The following is an 18741-nucleotide window of genomic DNA, read 5'->3' as shown; positions in this document are numbered from 1 at the left end:
CCTCCAGACTGGAGGGGGAACGCAATAATAACTAACTGACTCAGTCAGCAGATGTGTCTAGTCATGCGCAGTAGAGTTTGTACAAGATTCAATTTGGATGCCTGAGCCATGCATGTTCTGATGTTGTTCCAGGACTTTGGAACTGCATGTCTAGTGAGAACTCACATGATTATCTACTTCGTTTGTTTGCTCAGCTATGCCTAGTGCTGTTCTTAGACAGTAATGACTTTTTCTACAGCTCTTTATCTGACCTAATCAATCAACAGACCCTCATGTGAGGATGTGACATGCAAGATGTCTGTGCATGTATACAAACTGTGAATCCCTGTTGTTCAATGAGCCAGACTGGGTTATCATCGCATTGACAGGTCATGTACGTTTTTGACTCCTTACTCGAGTAAAATCACTCATTGTCAGGGTCTTTAACCGTTCTGGTCACAGGTGCGGGGTGCTGACCGGTACCGGACCAAGCTCAGGAAGGTCTGGGGGCCGAAGCCGAATAAAGATTGAAGCCTTAAAAGATTATGGAAGACGACTTAAAGAACTTAAACATTTGTTTTCTAATTTATGGAATTTCTTAGATCTTTTTTTTTATTAATTCAAGAAATAAAAAATAAAAATGGGTCCCGACCCAGCTTTTTGGGAAACAGTGGGCTAGAGTGCTCTGTCTGGCCTGTGACATACTGACACTGTACACTAAAAACACATATTACCCACATAAAACCCCCAGGGAAGTGTTTCTTGTCTCCCAAACATCATTAAAATAAGATCTGGTTGCAGAAGGGGTGAAGTGTCCCTTTAAGAAGTAGTGAAAATAGCCTATCTACAAGCTCACAATGCGGTGATGCTTTGTGAACTTGTAGATCTGTTATTTTCACTAGTTTGTGTCCCGGGCAAACGTCTAATTTCTCTATGGGTCACAGGCTAAAAAGTTTAGAAACCACTGCTCTAGCCCATATCCACGTGTGTAACTGTTATAATTATTATTATCATCATCATTACAAATTAGTAGCTTAATGAGTAGTATTAAAATGTTAACATAACTATAACATTACAGTATATTTGAAATTAAATAAAAATGTTACTTTTCGGGATTCCAATTGGAAAATAGTAAAACATAATTCAGGATTTTGATTCAAATAATAGCAAAAATTGCTGATCTACAAGCTATATAGAAGTGTATATTCGTACGTCTCTAAATGTTTTGATGAATTAAAAATGGTGGGCCCTATTGTGAGTGTAATGCTTTATGGTGTCGTCCACTCACAGAACAGTTTTTGTATTGAGTTGTACTTGAAATGTACTGTAATTCTGCAAACTGTCAATACATACTTCAATCAATCAGTCAATCATTAGTGACAATGACATGTGCCACTTTGTCCACAGGAGGGCACTATAGCATAGTTTAAGCACTCGTTCTAATAATTGAGTTGGCTCAATCAGTACTGTTTCCCCTTTGTTTTGCAGATTGGATCCGGATCGGAGGTTCCCTCCCAGATTAGATTTCAAATTTACTTGTTGACTGTTCAATTTACATTTTGCCTCCCCTCGGGGGCTTCCCCCCATGCTTCCCTCTCTCCCTTTCAGGCTTCAACTCCACCTTAGTCTTTCTTTGTGGGAATGGCGTTTGGGTCGCCTTCTACTCTACTGTCTCTCTCTCTCCGAGCCGTTCCGCTCCTCCGCAGCCGTCTCCCGTAACAGCACGTGGACACAGTGGATGCAGCAGCTGTTGAACTTTACTCTTTATTTCAGGTGAGAATGAATGTGTAATAATATCTTCTGCTTGTTGTCACGGATGCGCGGCCTGGTATTCCTAAACTAACCAACGTAGCCCCGATACGTTTCCTCAGTCCCTACGCTAATTCTGTAGCTCCGAATAAGCGTATAGGGACTGAGTATGAGCGTAGGGACTGAGGGAACGTATCGGGGCTACAACCAACTACCAACACAAAAGAAGCATATGGTGCTGGCTCTGGCATAGCCTCGCCCTCGCGTCACCAGGCTTTCACTGCTAGCGTGTGTGTGTGTGTGTGTGTGTGTGTGTGTGTGTGTGTGTGTGTGTGTGTGTGTGTTGAATTTTCAATTCATCAAAACATTAAGAGATGTACGAATATACACAACTATATAGCCATTCCAGCCTGTCAAAGTGGGCAGAGGTGAGGTGGGTTCGGGGAGTGAGGCCAAGTAGTAGCCTGACCAGTTTGTTTTGGGAAGTCTGGAGCCTTGTTTTAAGGGCCTTAGAGGTGCTGTACGTGGTACCAGGAGGTGCATGCATAGTCGAAGAAACCTTGTACGAGGGCTCCTGTTAGGGTCTTCAAGGTGTTTTTGTTGACCAGGGGCCCGTTCCACGAAACTTGGATTAGAGATTAAGCCGGGATTTAACAGATATCCTGGCTTAATATATCCTGGATCAGCGATTAACCGGTTTCATGAAAGCTGGTTAATCTTGCCAGATTAATTTAACCAGTTAACCTGGATATGTTGAGGCTTGATTCGGTTTCATGAAAGTGATGCTACATTAGTTACCATGGAAACTAATGCTTTGGACTTAGCCTGCTCCGGACCAGGCTAACAGCCAGGTTTAACCTAATCCTGATGTCTTTACTGTTCATTAAGCAGTCAAACTGATCACAAACCAATGATGTTTTCCACACTTATTCAATTATTATGGGTTTATGTTGCCTTATTTTTATCGGTCTGCATTAAAGGACTAATTTAAGCACTATATAAAATCAAAGAACCAAAATATATAGGCTGCACAACATCATGACAGCTTGTAGATCAGCTGCTTTTAGTGAATGTTCCCCAGAATAGGTTTGCTGTCGTGCAAGTGCACGGTTAAGAAGAATTATTATATTATATTATATAATATATATATTTATTTTTTTGTAAAAGTGAAAACCTACCATTACTCATTGTTTTACAACATATTACCATTGTAACGTTTCACCCACTATTGAACCCATGACCCACAGTTTACCTGTCTGGACAACAACCCCCTTCCCCAAAGGTAGCTCCCTCAGAGGAGGGAGTTATGGCCAAATATCACAATGCGACAATATCATTATGCTTACAATATTAAGAATTCTGTTTTAAGTTAATAGTAGTGGTAAAATGTAAACTATATTTTTGGGGTAGTTAATCATTCAGTCTATCCACTATTGAGAGTATGTTCTCTCTTTAATTACAGCAGCAGTTTTTATTTTAGAAGCTTAAGTTCTTGTATCAGTAAGTCTTGAATAGATTAGTACAGATACTGAGATATACAGAAGGGGGCAGTAAGGCAACTATTAAGGATGCAAACTGCCATAATACCCCATGAAGAAGAAGGATCAGTAAATCTGTGTTCAACCGAATGGGTCTAGAGACAAAAAGCCAGGCTGTCTATTCAGCCAGGCTTTATGATCCTGGCTCGCTAAATCCGCCCATTCTAAGCCTCGCTTGGCTTTAATGGAACGGAATAAACCAGGCTGTAAAGACCAGGATTTAAAAAGCCTGGTTTTGGCCTAAATCCTGGATTAGTTAATCCAAGTTTCGTGGAACAGGCCCCAGTGAGGAGATCCTGTATAGGAATCTTGTTCTTTGGTTGACTTTTTTTGATTACGTTGGTGGCCATTTTATCACCGGAAAGATTTGCCTCCAGGATGGAACCTAGGTAGTAGGTAGGTAATTTCATCTTTTCGTGTGATAATATTGTCACCCACTCTAACCAAGAAGCCATCTGCCTTGCTGAGATTACTATTTGATCCAAATAGAATGGATTCAGTTTTTCCCAGGTGTAAAGATAGTTTGTTATCAGCGAGCCAGGTGCAGATTCTACCGAGTTCAGAGCTGAGGGCCTTTTCAACCTGCAGTTTGTTCTGTTCCTGTCCTGTGCAGTATTTGCCAGCATCCACCTCGTGTTTGATGTGGTCGCTCAAATAGAGGAGGCTCGAACCCTTAGTTATTAGATCTGTATAAAAGTAAAAGAGTATAAAACGTTTGGTTTAATTTTATGCTATCAAGAGTTAAATTATTGTCTGAATCAGTTAATTTAAAAGAAGTCTACACACAATGAGCAGTTGAGACGAAAAACAGTCTAAATCCGAAATGTATTCTGACCCCTCCACGAAATAGTCTACTTGCCAGCCCATAGATCCCCATTGTGATCCCGGACATGTTGAGTACACCAACGTTTTATGTTAGAAATGTTGGGTTCCCAGCATGTAGAAACTGCCAGATGCTAACTTGCATATGTTGAGCAATTTTCATAATTGGCCTAATATGTGACCGGTATGGTCACATATTATGAAAATTAACAACCTATAGAAGGCAAAATATTCAAAATTGTATGTGACGTGTCTTTTTCATGATGCTGAATCCATTCCAAGCATTAGTTTTGCATTGCTTACATGCGTGGGCTAAGAGCCTTCATCAGAGCATAAAGGCGTAGTGAAATGAAAAATGTTTTTCACACGTTTAGACCATATCCGTTGTCATCAGATGGGCATACCTAACAATGGATACCAAAAAACGGGTTAATTAAAATTAATTACATCCTTAAAAACATGCTGCGTGATGACGTCTAGAGATACACATCAATACAAGCCAATAAAAATGAAGCTCACCCATTTGATACCCCTTCCTGCACAGCCGTCTGGTTTTGATTACAGAAATATTCAGTTTTAAATCTCATTCAATATGACATCCAGACAGTGTATTACTCGTTTTAAACTTAATGATCACACTTAAATATACAGGTTGTGTACAGGTTAGAAAAAAATCTTTGCCTCCGTCTCTCTGTCACTTTGTAAACAAACCACTCTGCATAAGCATGCATGTGGTCGTGCATGAGCTGGACCTACGTCCCATAGCCTGGAGGGATGCAACGCTCCGATTGGTTCAGAAACTACGATCCTGCCGTCTGAGGCTGAAACTACAATATAAAATGCCCAAAAAAAAGAAAAGCCATTTCACTACACCTTTTCACATACTGTATACAGTAGATTCACCAGGATTAATGTGTTTAGTGGTCTATAGATTCATTCACCAGGACTGTGTGTTTAGTGATAAAGGAACATGCATTTTAAAACTGTTTTTAATATTTAATATCATATTGTTTATTTCCCTCATACGTATTTCTAATGGTTTGAGCCCAAATCACCACTCTGATGTAACCAATCCATATAATTTCGTCTGGCTTCTAAAGCAGTTTTAGCTGCAGTACCACAATGTCCTGATGTGGTGGGGGCGCTGTGTATGCAAATAATTTTCTCTGCCTCATCCCAACTACTCTCCTCCCATCTTTGACTCATTATAATATATTATAGAGTGAGAGACAACGCGACCGCGTCGTCAACTCTCCAATGCCCAGCTGTGCGTATGGGAGTGGATGTTTTTCTTTTCCTTTTTTTTTGATGATCACAACTTAAGTTAGCGTCTTGTGTTGTTGTTGGAAGCTGTTGCTGAATTAAGGACTTTTCAAATGGAATAATTTATTTGGAACAATAAAACAAGACAGGTAAGAGGAAAGAAGTAGAAGTAGTTTGCACCCGACGGACAAGCTCAATTGTTCAACTGTGTAAAACATGCGTGAATCACGCAGTTTATCAATTTGACCCAACATGAAACCTGCATTTATAACAGTGAATGGCCGGTTACTTTAGTGTTACTCTGCTCTGAATCTCGTCAGCCATCATCTCCCTTCATGCATGTTATGAAATAACAGCACAGCGTGGCTGGGCGCTGTGACGTAAAATACTGCCGCAACGCTTGTTTTGCGACACAACGATATAAACGATAGAGAACGATAGCCATTTTCTATCATCTATACGATATATATCGTCATATCGCCCAGCCCTATCTGATGTAATGAAATCATGTCTGACGTAATGAAATCACACCCGGGTGAACAGGGGTTTTTTTCTGTGCAGAAAAAATGAGCATGGTTGCTATGTTCACCCTGTTCACCCGGGTGTGATTTCATTACGGCTGTGAACAGGGTGAACATAGCAACCATGCTCATTTTTTCTGCACAAAAAAGCCAGTTGTAGGAGTGGTTTACACCACTCAAAAACCCCAATTATGATGAGAAATCCTGATTGTTCAAAATTGGGTATTTGTGGGGATAGAAGACTACATAGAGGAGCCCAGAAAAACAAAAAAATTAGAAGTTGAATTTCATGTTGTATGTATGTATGTATATGTATATATGTGTATATGTATGTGTGTGTGTGTATATATATTATATATATATAATATATTGCTGAATGATGCCTTAATTGAACATTTGCTACTGTGTTTTCCACAGACCAGAGATCTACTGCAACAAGACAGATGTCCTCCAAAACACTTTCAACGATACCAGAGGAACAGAGAGAGATGGACAAGGGACCTGGACTGCTTCATGCAATGCTACAACCTGTAGTAAAGTTGTACAGGATAGGTATGTACTGAAGTTGTCCCGTCTGCTTTAATGTGACACCGCAACTATGATTGCTCCCAGGGCAGCCTGTGCAGATTTGTTTATAGGAGGAAGAAAATAAAAAATAAAATATCTCAGCCGAGAGATGGTCCACCCCTCTATGCCCAGAAAACCATAGGTATATTTCAGGCTACCCTGCCATTAACTTAAAGGCAACTGGAAGTTATGCAATAACTAGAGATGCCCCGATGCCATTTTTTTCAGACCGAGTACGAGTACTTTATTTTAAGTACTCGCCGATACGGAGTACCGATACGAGTACTTTTTATTTTTGTTGAGTAACCACTTATTTTACCCCCTTTTTTCTCCTATTTAATTTCATTGTCATGCCTTGTACTTCTAATGATACTGTAATGTTAAATTACCACAATATCATCGATCGGCCGTGCAAAATTCACTGATCCGCAAATCCGATCAAAAAAGCTAAAAGCTGCGCAGTTTACATCCAAAAGAATGTGTCACTCTCTCGGTTCTGCACCGCTTACTGGAGAAGTATAGCACTCTCGGTTCTGTACCGCTACTGGAGAAGTATATATCACTGTCGAGGGCAGCGCAACTAATCTCCTCCCCACGCCCCCCACACACACCAGGGAGGGAGGGGGGGGGGGGGGGGGGGGGAGAGAGAGAGAGAGAGACGCATAGGCAATCAACGTGATGTACACGATTCTATAGGTCACCACTTTTGGTGTGACACACACACGGCTTCTGTATAATAGCCTGAAATGATTTAGAAAAAATGTAAAATTCCAAAATGTTATTTATTTTTCTTATTAGCAATAAAATAAAATTGTTCTATTCACAACACACCCTACTATTATCATCGTTTTGAAAGAAAAACGTTTTGACCGTGCCTTTCTTTCATTATGCTCGAGACCCACCTATGTCACACGGTCCCTGCAGATGATGTGCGGGGGGTATTGTCGCAAAGAAAAAAACAGTTGTTTTTTGGTGAAAAATAAACTTTGGCTTTTATATCTTTTAAGGATTTTAAGGACGTTGTGCTTACCGGTATAACTACAAGAAGATTCCCTCTCTGTAGCCTATACAATTTACAATTTAGGCATTTAGCAGACGCTCTTAATCCAGAGCGACTTACATTAAGCAATAACAAAGCATGGCATACATCACATATATAAAAAGTAGTTATCATGAATCATGCCTAGACTAAGAACGTAACAGTGGAGTATCTATGTAAACTATACATACTATACTATATAATATATTATACATGTGTACTATAAAGTGCTATGACTACATAAAGTGCAATTCTAGAGCTGTCTACGTAACAAGCTATAAGTCTGTTTAAAATACTATCTAAGTCTACATAATGTGCTATCTAAGGGGCTAGGCTAGGGCAAGTGCTACGGGCCATGGTGGAGTCTGAAGAGGTGGGTTTTCAGACTACGGCGGAAGATTGGGAGTGAGGCTGCAGTTCTGACTGTGATGGGAAGTGCATTCCATAGTTTTGGAGCCAGAAGGGAGAAGAGTTTGGGACATGTGGAGCGTTGTCCCGGCGTTTTTAGTGAAGGTACCTCCAGCTTCCCTGCGTTGGCTGATCTGAGTGCGCGGGAGGGTTTGTAGGGTACGATCATACTTGTGAGATATGGGGGGGCCATGCCTTTGGTTGCTTTGAATGCCAGCATCAGAGTTTTGTATTCTGTGCGGGCAGCGACCGGGAGCCAATGGAGGGAGCGGAGAAGGGGGGTGACATGTGAGAATTTTGGCTGGTTGAAGACCAAGCGGGCTGCGGCATTTTGGATCATTTGGAGGTGCAAGTGCACATGCCGGTAGGCCAGTAAGGAGGGAGTTACAATAGTCAAGTTTTGACAAGACTGTTGTCTGGATTAGGAGCTGGGCTGACTCCTGGGTGAGGAACGGTCTAATTCGTCGTATGTTGTAGAGTGTAAACCTACAGGATCTAGTGACAGCTGTGATGTGTGTTTTGAACGAGAGCTGACTGTCCAGGACAACACCAAGGTTCCTGGCTGTCGGGACAGACTTTACCAGGGCGTTGTCTACGGAGATAGTTAGCTCCCGCATAGGGCAGGACTTAGCTGGGAAGAACAGAAGCTCAGTCTTGTCTGGGTTCAGCTTGAGGTGGTTGGAAGACATCCACTGTGAGATGTCAGCCAGGCATGCAGTGATGCGTTCTTCTACCTGGGTGGCAGAGGGGGGGAAGGATAGAAACAGTTGTGTGTCATCGGCATAGCAGTGATAGGATATATTGTGAGCAGAGATGATGGTGCCAAGGGATTTAGTGTACAGTGAGAAGAGGAGGGGACCAAGTACAGATCCCTGTGGGACCCCAGTTTGGAGGGTGTGGGGGAATGATAGCAAACCTTTCCAAGAAACCTGGTTAGTCCGGTCAGAGAGGTAGGAGGAGAACCACTTCAGCGCCGTCCCGCCGATGCCTAGATCAGCTAGGGTGCCTAGGAGCAGCTGGTGGTTCACTGTGTCAAATGCCGCCGATAGGTCTAGGAGAATCAGGACTGCAGAGTGGGAAGCAGCCTGGGCAGCATGTAGTGCTTCTGTGACTGCGAGGAGTGCAGTTTCCGTGGAGTGTGCCTTCTTGAATCCTGACTGGTTGGGATCCAGCAGGTTGTTCTGTGAGAGATGGAGAGAAAGCTGGTTAGAGACAACACGTTCAAGGGTTTTGGAAAGAAAGGAAAGGAGTGATACCGGTCTGTAGTTCTTGACATCTGAGGGGTCAAGAGTTGGTTTTTTGAGGAGTGGTGATACCCTGGCTGACTTGAAGGCAGATGGGACACAGCCTGAGGTTAATGAGGTGTTGATAATGGAGGTGATGAAGGGGAGCAGGTCAGGTGCGATGGTCTGGAAGATTGGAGACGGGGCGGGGTCGAGAGGACAGGTGGTAGGTCTAGTGGATGTGACTAGTTTCAGGACCTCGGCTGGGGATAGAGGAGAGAAGGAGGACATGCATGGTATGTTATGGTTAGCATTGGTTGAGTCGAGTGCTTCTTTATGGGGGAGGGGGGTAAAGGAGCTACTGATATCATCAACCTTCTTTTCGAAGTAGGTGGCAAAGGCCTCCGCGGTGAGGGATGAGGGTTGAGTGGGGGGAGGGGGTTTAAGGAGGGAGGAGAAGGTGGAGAAGAGTTTCCTTGGGTTAGAAGTGCAGGATTGGATTTTGGTGTGGTAGAAGGAGGTTTTAGCAGTGGTTAGTGAGAGGGAGAAGGCCGAGAGGAGTGAGTGAAAGTGGGAGAGATCATCTGGTAGCTTTGTCTTGTGCCACTTCCTTTCAGCTGCCCTGAGAGGTGTTCGTTCAGATCTGAGGGTTTCAGATAACCAGGGGGCCGGTGGGGATGAGCGAGCTGGCCTGGTCGAGAGAGGGCAGTGTTGGTCAAATGCAGATGAGATAGAGGAGATGAAGGATGTGGTTGCGGAGTCGGGTGAGAGAGAGAGGAAGGACTCCAGGGAGGGTAGAGAGGAGAGAATAGAGGATGAGAGGGAGGAGGGGTTTAGGGACTTGAGATTGCGTCGGGTGGTGACGGTCGGAGGGTGAGTAGGTTTAGGTGGGAGAGTAGAGAGAGAGAGGGAGAAGGTTATGAAGTGGTGATCAGACCTAATTAAGGGAGTAACAGAGAGCATGGAGGGGGAGCAGGCTCTGCAGAACACGAGGTCCAAAACATTACCAGCCTTGTGAGTGGGAGGGGAGGGAGAAAGGGAGAGGTCAAACGAGGATAGGAGGGACGTAACGGGAAGATACTTCTCTGCCGTAGGTAGGTTAAAGTCACCCAGTAGAATCAGGGGGGTGCCATCCTCCGGAAACGAGCTGATCAGAGAGTCTAGTTCTTCCAGGAAGTTCCCAAGGGTTCCTGGGGGGCGATAGAGCACAATGAGGGTGAGGGGGACTGGTTGTGATATTGAGATAGCATGAAATTCATATGTGGTGAGAGAAAGGTGAGAGAGATTTAAGACACGGAAATTCCATTTCGGGGACATGAGTATCCCTGTACCACCCCCCCTTCCTGTTGAGCGAGGGGTGTGTGTGAATTTGTGTGAAACAGAGAGGGCGGCGGGGGGTAGCAGTGTTACAATCCATACAGTCATGGATTACTTTGTTGGAACTCGTCTTTTAATGACCTGGGGCTGCGTCAAGTCGAATAGAGAGTCGCAACGTAGGTTAATTAATGCTCATTTATTAATCTAATAATGCTGCCCGCTGAATATACACAGACACAAATCTACACTTCATGGAGTACTTTTTGTTGGACCTGGTGGTCTGATATAAATGAAATAAATACTTTTAATGTGCTCCTGCTACAAGTAGAAAGGACAACTATAACTATCAAAATGATAATTTATTCATCTGATTCGCCCGCCGAATATAAACTGTAGCGGTTTGGGGGGCGAGCTCGCGTCGGGGTGCCAGTCAGAGTCCCAGTCTGACAAATAAGGTACAATAATAACAGCCCCCAACCACCGTACAAGGGATAGATAAATACATATATCAACCCCTGGAACAAACAGTAGACACACAAATACCACACAGATTCAAGAAGGAAACACACACAGACAGAGGACTTCATATACCAGTGAGCAGTGTATTGTAGGCTATGTTCAGTGAACAGTGAAATCAAACCCAAAATCAAATAATAACTTGTTCAAATGTTCAAACAATGTTCCGTTCCCACGTCACTCAAATGTGAACCAATACGGCGCAGCCATAATGTTCCGGCATGCAGCCCCAATATCAGACAGTTTAAGAACGTTCCCCCACACAAAGAAAAGAACGAGTCAGTCTGTCACGGTCAGAGCGCTGTCACGGTCCCTTACTGACAGTTGATGACGGTTAGCGTTTCCTCATCGAGCCCTCCAGGTTAATCCGCACGGTGTTGTCCACGTCGCCAGCGGAAACCGGGCGTCGGACGAGCAGCAACGCTCCGTCGGGGACACAACCCTCACACACTTCGGGGATGGTGTGGTGTTAACCCGTCACTCCTACGGCTACAAACTACGCCTGATTGTCTCTCACAAGCCACGAACACGAACACGTCCAGCGGACAGCCGAGTTGACAGCTGTCAGTGTCAACAGCCAAAACTCTCAGAAGCGCGCTCCCGTTCCATCCATTCTCATCGCGCACAGGCACGTGACGTAGGAGAGTGTTAATAGATGCTGATGGATCTCCGTTTTACACTTGTCAGTTGTCATTTATGCTTGTAGATCAGCCGTTTTGGGCGCTTTGCTCATTTTGCTGCCGTGTTGGGTCAGACTTGCTCCCGTTGCATTGAGCGTTCAGCCTAGTGTCAATTGAATGTTATAGTACTCGTCTAAAAGTATCGGGCCCCGGTTCCGATACAGAGTACGAGTACTTTAGGCTAGTATCGGCCGAGTACCCGATACCAGTATCGGTATCGGAACATCTCTAGCAATAACTGTGGTGATGTAAATAGTGCAAGTGAGCATTTGCTTACGATATAACCTCCAGTTTTTCATTAATTTAATCAAATAAACCTTCGCATAGAACATGCTTTTAACCAAGCTGCAATTCACTACATTGTATATAGTCTATCTGTGAAAAATAGTCTCTGTAGTAGAATAGTTGAGTGATTGACCTGAATCTATCATGTCTACATTTTCTATCTCAGATACCCGTCCTGCCCTGCCCTCTGTTAAACCAAGACGCCACTACTGTGACCAGTGTGGAAAAAGCTTCACTTCATCTTATCTTCTCAAAATACACACAATAATTCACACTGGAGAGAAGCCTTACTGCTGTGACCAGTGTGGGAAGAGATGGACTACAAAGAGAGATTTAAAAGTACACCAGAGGCTCCATACTGGAGAAAAGCCTTACAGCTGTGACCAATGTGGGAAAAGCTTCACTGAGAGTTCTAGCCTTGTAGTCCACAAGAGAACTCACACCGGAGAGAAGCCTTACAGCTGTGACCAATGTGGGAAAACCTTCCGTGTTATTTCTCACCTTGTAGTCCACAAGAGAACTCACAGTGGACGGAAGCCTTTCGGTTGCGGTAAATGTGGGAAGTTTTTTTCTTCGCCTCAGGGTTTAAAAATACATGAGTACATCCATACTGGAGAAAGACCATATCGTTGTGACCAATGTGGGAAAAGCTTCACCCAAAATTCTCATCTCAAAATACACCAAAGAATTCACACTGGAGAGAAGCCTTACAGCTGTGACCAATGTGAGAAAAGCTTCAATGACAAGTCGAATCTCCAAAAACACCAGAGGCTCCATACTGGAGAAAAGCCTTACAGCTGTGACCAATGTGGGAAAAGCTTCACTGAGAGTTCTAGCCTTGTAGTCCACAAGAGAACTCACACCGGAGAGAAGCCTTACAGCTGTGACCAATGTGGGAAAACCTTCCGTGTTATTTCTCACCTTGTAGTCCACAAGAGAACTCACAGTGGACGGAAGCCTTTCGGTTGCGGTAAATGTGGGAAGTTTTTTTCTTCGCCTCAGGGTTTAAAAATACATGAGTACATCCATACTGGAGAAAGACCATATCGTTGTGACCAATGTGGGAAAAGCTTCACCCAAAATTCTCATCTCACAATACACCAGAGAATTCACACTGGAGAGAAGCCGTTCAGCTGTGAAACATGTGGTAAGGCTTATGCTCGTCTTGACGCGTTCAAAGCCCATCAGTATCTCCACGCTGGAAAGAAACCTTATTGTTGTGACGTATGTGGGAAAGACTTCGCTCTTGCGTGCCATCTCTTAAGCCACCAAAAAAGTCACACTGGAGAGAAGCCTTACTGCTGTGATGAATGTGGGAAACGATTCTCTACAAAAAATCATCTCAAACAACACCAAATCATTCACACTAGAGAGTAGGGATGCAGGAATACTTTCCTCCTATATGGATTTAACTTTTAATTTTTATAGATATAATATTTGATATGAAATTGTGCGTGACTATGGTTTTTAAAGCAGTGTTCCACAAACACTGGGTTGGCACATGTTTGGGTCGCATACCAATTATTAAGGGTCACAGGTATTACATTTTTTGGGGGGGTCTCGAGCTAAAAAATGTTTGCGAAGCACTGGTTCTGGTAGCCATTCTCAACATTGTGGGCCTCAGAGCACCTCCTAGTGGTCTGCAGAGGTACTGCCCAAATAGTTTAAACTATTAATTGAAAAATATTCATTTTTTCTCCCTTTTTTATTTCTCATGCATTTCGATTTAGCAGATAAATTATCATATCAATAAAATGTTGTTTTGCTTGTACAAATCCATGTCAATTGTGTATTAACGAGTTAACAGCATATTTGATTTGACAGATGATTACAAATATAGATCTTCGTGAATAGTTCAATTAAATGACATGTTTCCTGGTCATTTATTGCTTCTTTGGGGCATCATCTCTGCCTTGCACTGTGATTTAGTTTTGTTTATCTGCCTGCCACCCTGCCTGTGAACTAAGTTTTGTTTTCTTTAATAAACAATCTTCTAAACTATTCCCGTGTTCCTGGTTCATGTATTTGATTGCATTATTATTAACACAACTTCATAATTTCCACTAACAACCTGTAGGGTAGAGTTCTAGGTTTAAGACTGATTCACGGAATAGTCAACATAATCATAATGCATCGGTAAGAATGCATGGACAAAGTGCCGTTTAAGCCTTTAATTGAGCCCCTCCTCAAACTGCTATGGTCCAATCACAGCTAAGCATAACATGGTTTACACAAACCTCTCCACCAATAGTTTTCCTATATGATAAAACATTGTTTTAAAAAAGAAATGCCACGCACATATTTTTCCAGGGGCCTGTTTCACGAAACTTTGATTAGAGATTAAACCGGGATTTAACAGATATCCTGGTTTAATATATCCTGGATCAGCGATTAACCGGTTTCATGAAAGCTGGTTAATCTTGCTAGATTCATTTTGCCAGTTAACCTGGATATGTTGAGGCTTGATTCGGTTTCATGAAAGCAATGCCACACTAGTTACCATGGAAACTAATACTGTGGACTTAGCCTGCTCCGGACAAGGCTAACAGCCAGGTTTAACCTAATCCTGATGTCTTTACTGTTCATTAAGCAGTCAATCTGATCACAAACCAATGATTTTTTCCCACACTTATTCAATGATGGGTTTATGTTGCCTTATTTTTATCGGTCTGCATTAAAGGACTAATTTAAGCACTATATACAAAATCAAAGAACCAAAATATATAGGCTGCACAACCTCATCATGACAGCTTGTGAGCTTGTAGATCAGCTACTTTTGGTGAATGTTCCCCCAAAATAGGTTTGCTGTGGTGCAAGTGGTTAAGAATAATTATTATATTATATCCTATATCACAGTGGTTCCCAAAGTGGGGTCCAGGGACCCCCAGGGGTACCTGAGGGAGTTCCAGGGGGTCCCCAGCTAAATGATAGTTTGGAACCAAATGGACCCTTATGGGTCTGTAACTCAGAGTGTACAAATGGAACACTCTCAGAGTTAAAATAACATTGATTTTACAATATAAATTGGGGTCCCAGAGATAGAAATGTCATTAAAGGAGAATTCCATGCTAGAAGGCTTTCTTACCTTTCTTTGTAGTTGTTACGTCCCCACCAAAGAGGTCCAGGTGTTTTTTTGTGCAAAAACTCCTTATTGGCTATTTCCCCTACCATAAGCCCTCAATGAATTGCATTGAATTGAATGGGGCTATGGGGTGTTGTGCTAATTCGCTTATTTCCATCGAAATGAGTAGTAAAGTGTGCCGCTTGGGATATTATTTACAATATGAAGAGAGGATACATACAAAAAATTTTTTATTTTGAGCGATGGAAATAAGCGAATTAGCACAACACCCCATAGCCCCATTCAATTCAATTCATTTAGGGCTTATGGTAGGGGAAATAGCCAATAAGGAGGTTTTGCACAAAATAACACCTGCGGACCTCTTTGGTGGGGACGTAACAACTACAAATAAAGGTAAGAAAGCATTCTAGCATGGAATTCTCCTTTAAATGGGGGTCCGTAGACTAATGCATGTCAAACTGGGGGTCCTTGAAATTAAACGGGTTGAGAATCACCGCTAGAGCCGTCAAAATCTTCTCTTATGGGGGGCCCTGGCATATATTTTTCAAATGGAGGTCCGCTGGCTAATTAGTGTCAATTTGGGGGTCCTTGACATGAAAAGGTTTGGGAACCCCTGCTATATATCATATATCATATATTATATTATATTATAATGTTTTTTTTGTAAAAGTGAAAACTACTAAATATTACCATTACTCATTGTTTTACAACATATTACCATTGTAACGTTTCACCCACTATTGAACCCATGACCCACTGTTCACCAGTCGCTCCTGTCTGGGCAACAACCCCCTTCCCCAAAGGTATCTCCCTCAGAGGAGGGAGTTATGGCCAAATATCCCGATGCTACAATATCATTATGCTTACAATATTAAGAATTCTGTTACATTTATTATGAAAATGTCATTATGAAGCTAGTGTAGTGGTAAAATGTATATATACTATATACTATATTTTTGGGGTTGTTAATCATTCAGTCTATCCACTATTGAGAGTATTTTCTCTCGTTAATTACAGCAGCAGTATTTATTTTAGTCCTTATTTAGTCCTTGTATCAGTAAGTCTGGAATAGATTAGTAAATGTAACCTGGGCACTAAGGCCCGGAAACAGAGCCAGACTACGCCACAATGGGAATTTCACCCAGAGAATATAATACACAATGCAGGTTGCAAGCCCACTGGGCAAAGATAAGAAGGGGAGCAGAGAGCACCTGCAGAGTTAGGGTAGTAATAGTAAGTTTAAAGGACGCTAAGCAGCGATAAACATTGAACACACCTAAGCGCAGGTACGGTACCTTAATCACGAGACGCTCCCTCATGCAACCCCTGCACAGACAGACAAACAATGCCAGCTACACGCCAGCCGCTCACGGCTCCTATTAATTAGCCTGATGATGATGAGGGTGTTGCGTTGCTAGGGGCAACTGGTGAAGCTCAACCCACTACATAAAGATATTCAGAAGAGGGCAGTAATGCAACTTAAGCGTTATTCATAGTATGGATTTTCGGTGGTGAGGTGAAGGTGATCACCGAACTACAACATAACATCACTGAGCCGCGGTGAAGAGCAAACCACCGCCCCAGCCCTTCTCTCTGTTTTTACTCACCACCGTTCCACGTTATTACAGCTCCAGTGGTCACCTCACCACCGGAGCGGTGGTCACCTCACCACTGAAAATCCAGACTATGAATAGGCCTTAAGGATGCCAACTGCCATAATACTAGTTTAAAAAGCAGGTGGCTTGTGCACATCCAGTGCCTTGCTGGTGCTGGACAAAGGTAGATACATACAGTGAAGAAGTGGTCCGCACACAGGCTTTGCTCCAACAGTGTTTATTGTATTAAAACACCATTATAAATTAAGACACAACGTTTCGGCCGTGAACGGCCTTCATCAGGTGATAGTAATCAGTATGTGATAACCTCCCTTATATCAACATCAGTCACGTGACTGATGTTGACTGGGCAGGTAATTTTCAAACACCAATGAGTGACATGAAATAAAGGTAGGTTTCAGATTACATACATGTATACATAGAGGCATTATACCTTTAATCCACCCGACACTGAAACATATTGGTTAGCTAACAGGTAACGTATGTATGTGTATGTAAGTTGTATATATGTAAGTTGAAAAGTAGTATACTGTGGTCACTTGGGTTGTTTTATGCGTATGCCGTGGTATTGATTTTGAGTGTGACGTGACGTAATGAAGATATGTATCAATGGCAGGATATAACTGGCTTTCGATGGTGACGTAATAAAGGTAGGTTTCAGATTACATACATGTATACATAGAGGCATTACCTTTAATCCACCCGACACTGAAACATATCCTTATTACATCACCATTGAGAGCCAGTTATACCCTGGCATTGGTACATATCTTCATTACGTCACTCTCAAGCGCCGGACAAACCACATTACTTGCGCGCTCTGCTTGCGCAAGTAAATACTAAAGTCGGGTTATAACTGGCTGTCAATGGTGACGTAATTACGATATGTTTCAATATTGGTTGGGTAACAGGTAATGTATGTATGTATATGTATGTAAGTTGAAAGTACTATACTGTGGTCGGCTGGCTTTTATGTGCGTATGCTCGGAGGTACACGGGTATTGCATAGCCGGATGCGGAATGTTTCTCCAACTTTCATCGTTACTGACTCGGTGCTCTATAGCCCGGCACCGATCTAGTTCACACAATGCGGTGCAGTGGACATTTCGCCGTGAAACTTTCACTACGGTCAGTCCAGTTGTGTCTCAGATGAGCCGGCCTGCGCAAATCTGCACTTCTAGCCTTGCATGGCAACAGCTTATGTTGTGTCTGATGTCAGACATCAGCTCCTGGTCAGCCTATACATAATGTGTTGTCTTTATACTTTTATTTACTTCATCTTAGTGCGAAGTATAGAAGTGTATCCTGAAGTTTCTCCTGGAGTTTCCATAGATACAGCGCGAGTGAGTGAAGAGAGAGAGACAGAAGGTGAAGAGAGAAGAGAAGAGAGCCATATAGTATAAAAGACTATTGTCCAATACCAACAGAGGAACCTATAACTCTCATTCTTATCACAGTCCATTTATAGCTGCATTTGATGATGGAAGGAAGGAGTGAGCCCCAATATTTCCAGATTCAGCTCTCCTGTTCTGAGTGTCCATATTCCTGTGCCTCCACCTTCCTCCATGAACCCATGAAGAGGAACCACAACAACCTCTACTGCCAAACACAGGGGAATGAACAGATCCCTTCAGCAGCCTGTCAGCAAATAGACTGCTCTGTAACCAGCCAGAAACCAAGAGACACAGATGAACCTAAATCTAACAGTCATCAACAGTTAACCAAGAATTTTGCACTGGCGGGAGAAATAAAGACAAATCAGCCGAGTTACACAGGAAAGAAAGCCCGCTTCGGCTTGTCACACTGTAAACAGTGTGACAAGAGTTTCCGTAGATCAAAACAACTGCGGTACCACCAGCGTATCCACACTGGAGAAAAACCACACCACTGTAAACAGTGTGACAAGCGTTTCAGAACCTTAGGTGATCTGCGGTCACACCAGCGTATCCACACTGGAGAAAAACCACACCACTGTAAACAGTGTGACAAGCGTTTCAGAACCTTAGGTGAACTGCGGTCACACCAGCGTATCCACACTGGAGAAAAACCACACCACTGTAAACAGTGTGACAAGCGTTTCAGTAGGTCAAATCATCTGCAGCTACACCTACGTATCCACACTGGAGAAAAACCATA

The 18741-nt window shown here is 42.9% G+C and overlaps 1 protein-coding gene across 2 annotated transcripts; it reads left to right on the top strand.

Annotated features, from left to right (window-relative positions):
- Positions 1–1621: 1621 nt before the first annotated feature.
- LOC306916992 (uncharacterized protein) lies at positions 1622–13902 on the top strand. 2 transcript variants are annotated; one of them, XM_079495098.1, is made up of 3 exons: positions 1622–1752; positions 6290–6424; positions 12074–13902. In XM_079495098.1, exons 2-3 carry the CDS (start codon positions 6316–6318, stop codon positions 13282–13284), a joined length of 1320 nt encoding a protein of 439 aa, XP_079351224.1. In that variant the 5' UTR covers positions 1622–1752; positions 6290–6315; the 3' UTR covers positions 13285–13902. The 2 variants fall into 2 exon arrangements, with proteins under 2 accessions (XP_079351224.1, XP_079351225.1); XM_079495099.1 differs by lacking the exon at positions 1622–1752 and adding an exon at positions 3534–3662.
- Positions 13903–18741: the final 4839 nt, after the last annotated feature.

Source organism: Electrona antarctica (genome assembly GCF_951216825.1).
Source record: "Electrona antarctica genome assembly, chromosome: 24".
Taxonomy (NCBI): Eukaryota; Metazoa; Chordata; class Actinopteri; order Myctophiformes; family Myctophidae; genus Electrona; species Electrona antarctica.
This window is presented reverse-complemented; position numbering and strand designations above follow the sequence as displayed.

Excerpts from the sequence above, each read along its gene's own strand:
- LOC306916992 (XM_079495098.1), top strand. The coding sequence starts at position 6,316 with ATGTCCTCCAAAACACTTTCAACGATACCAGAGGAACAGAGAGAGATG. Across the intron at positions 6,425-12,073 it reads AGTAAAGTTGTACAGGATAG|ATACCCGTCCTGCCCTGCCC; the intron begins GTATGTACTGAA and ends TTTCTATCTCAG.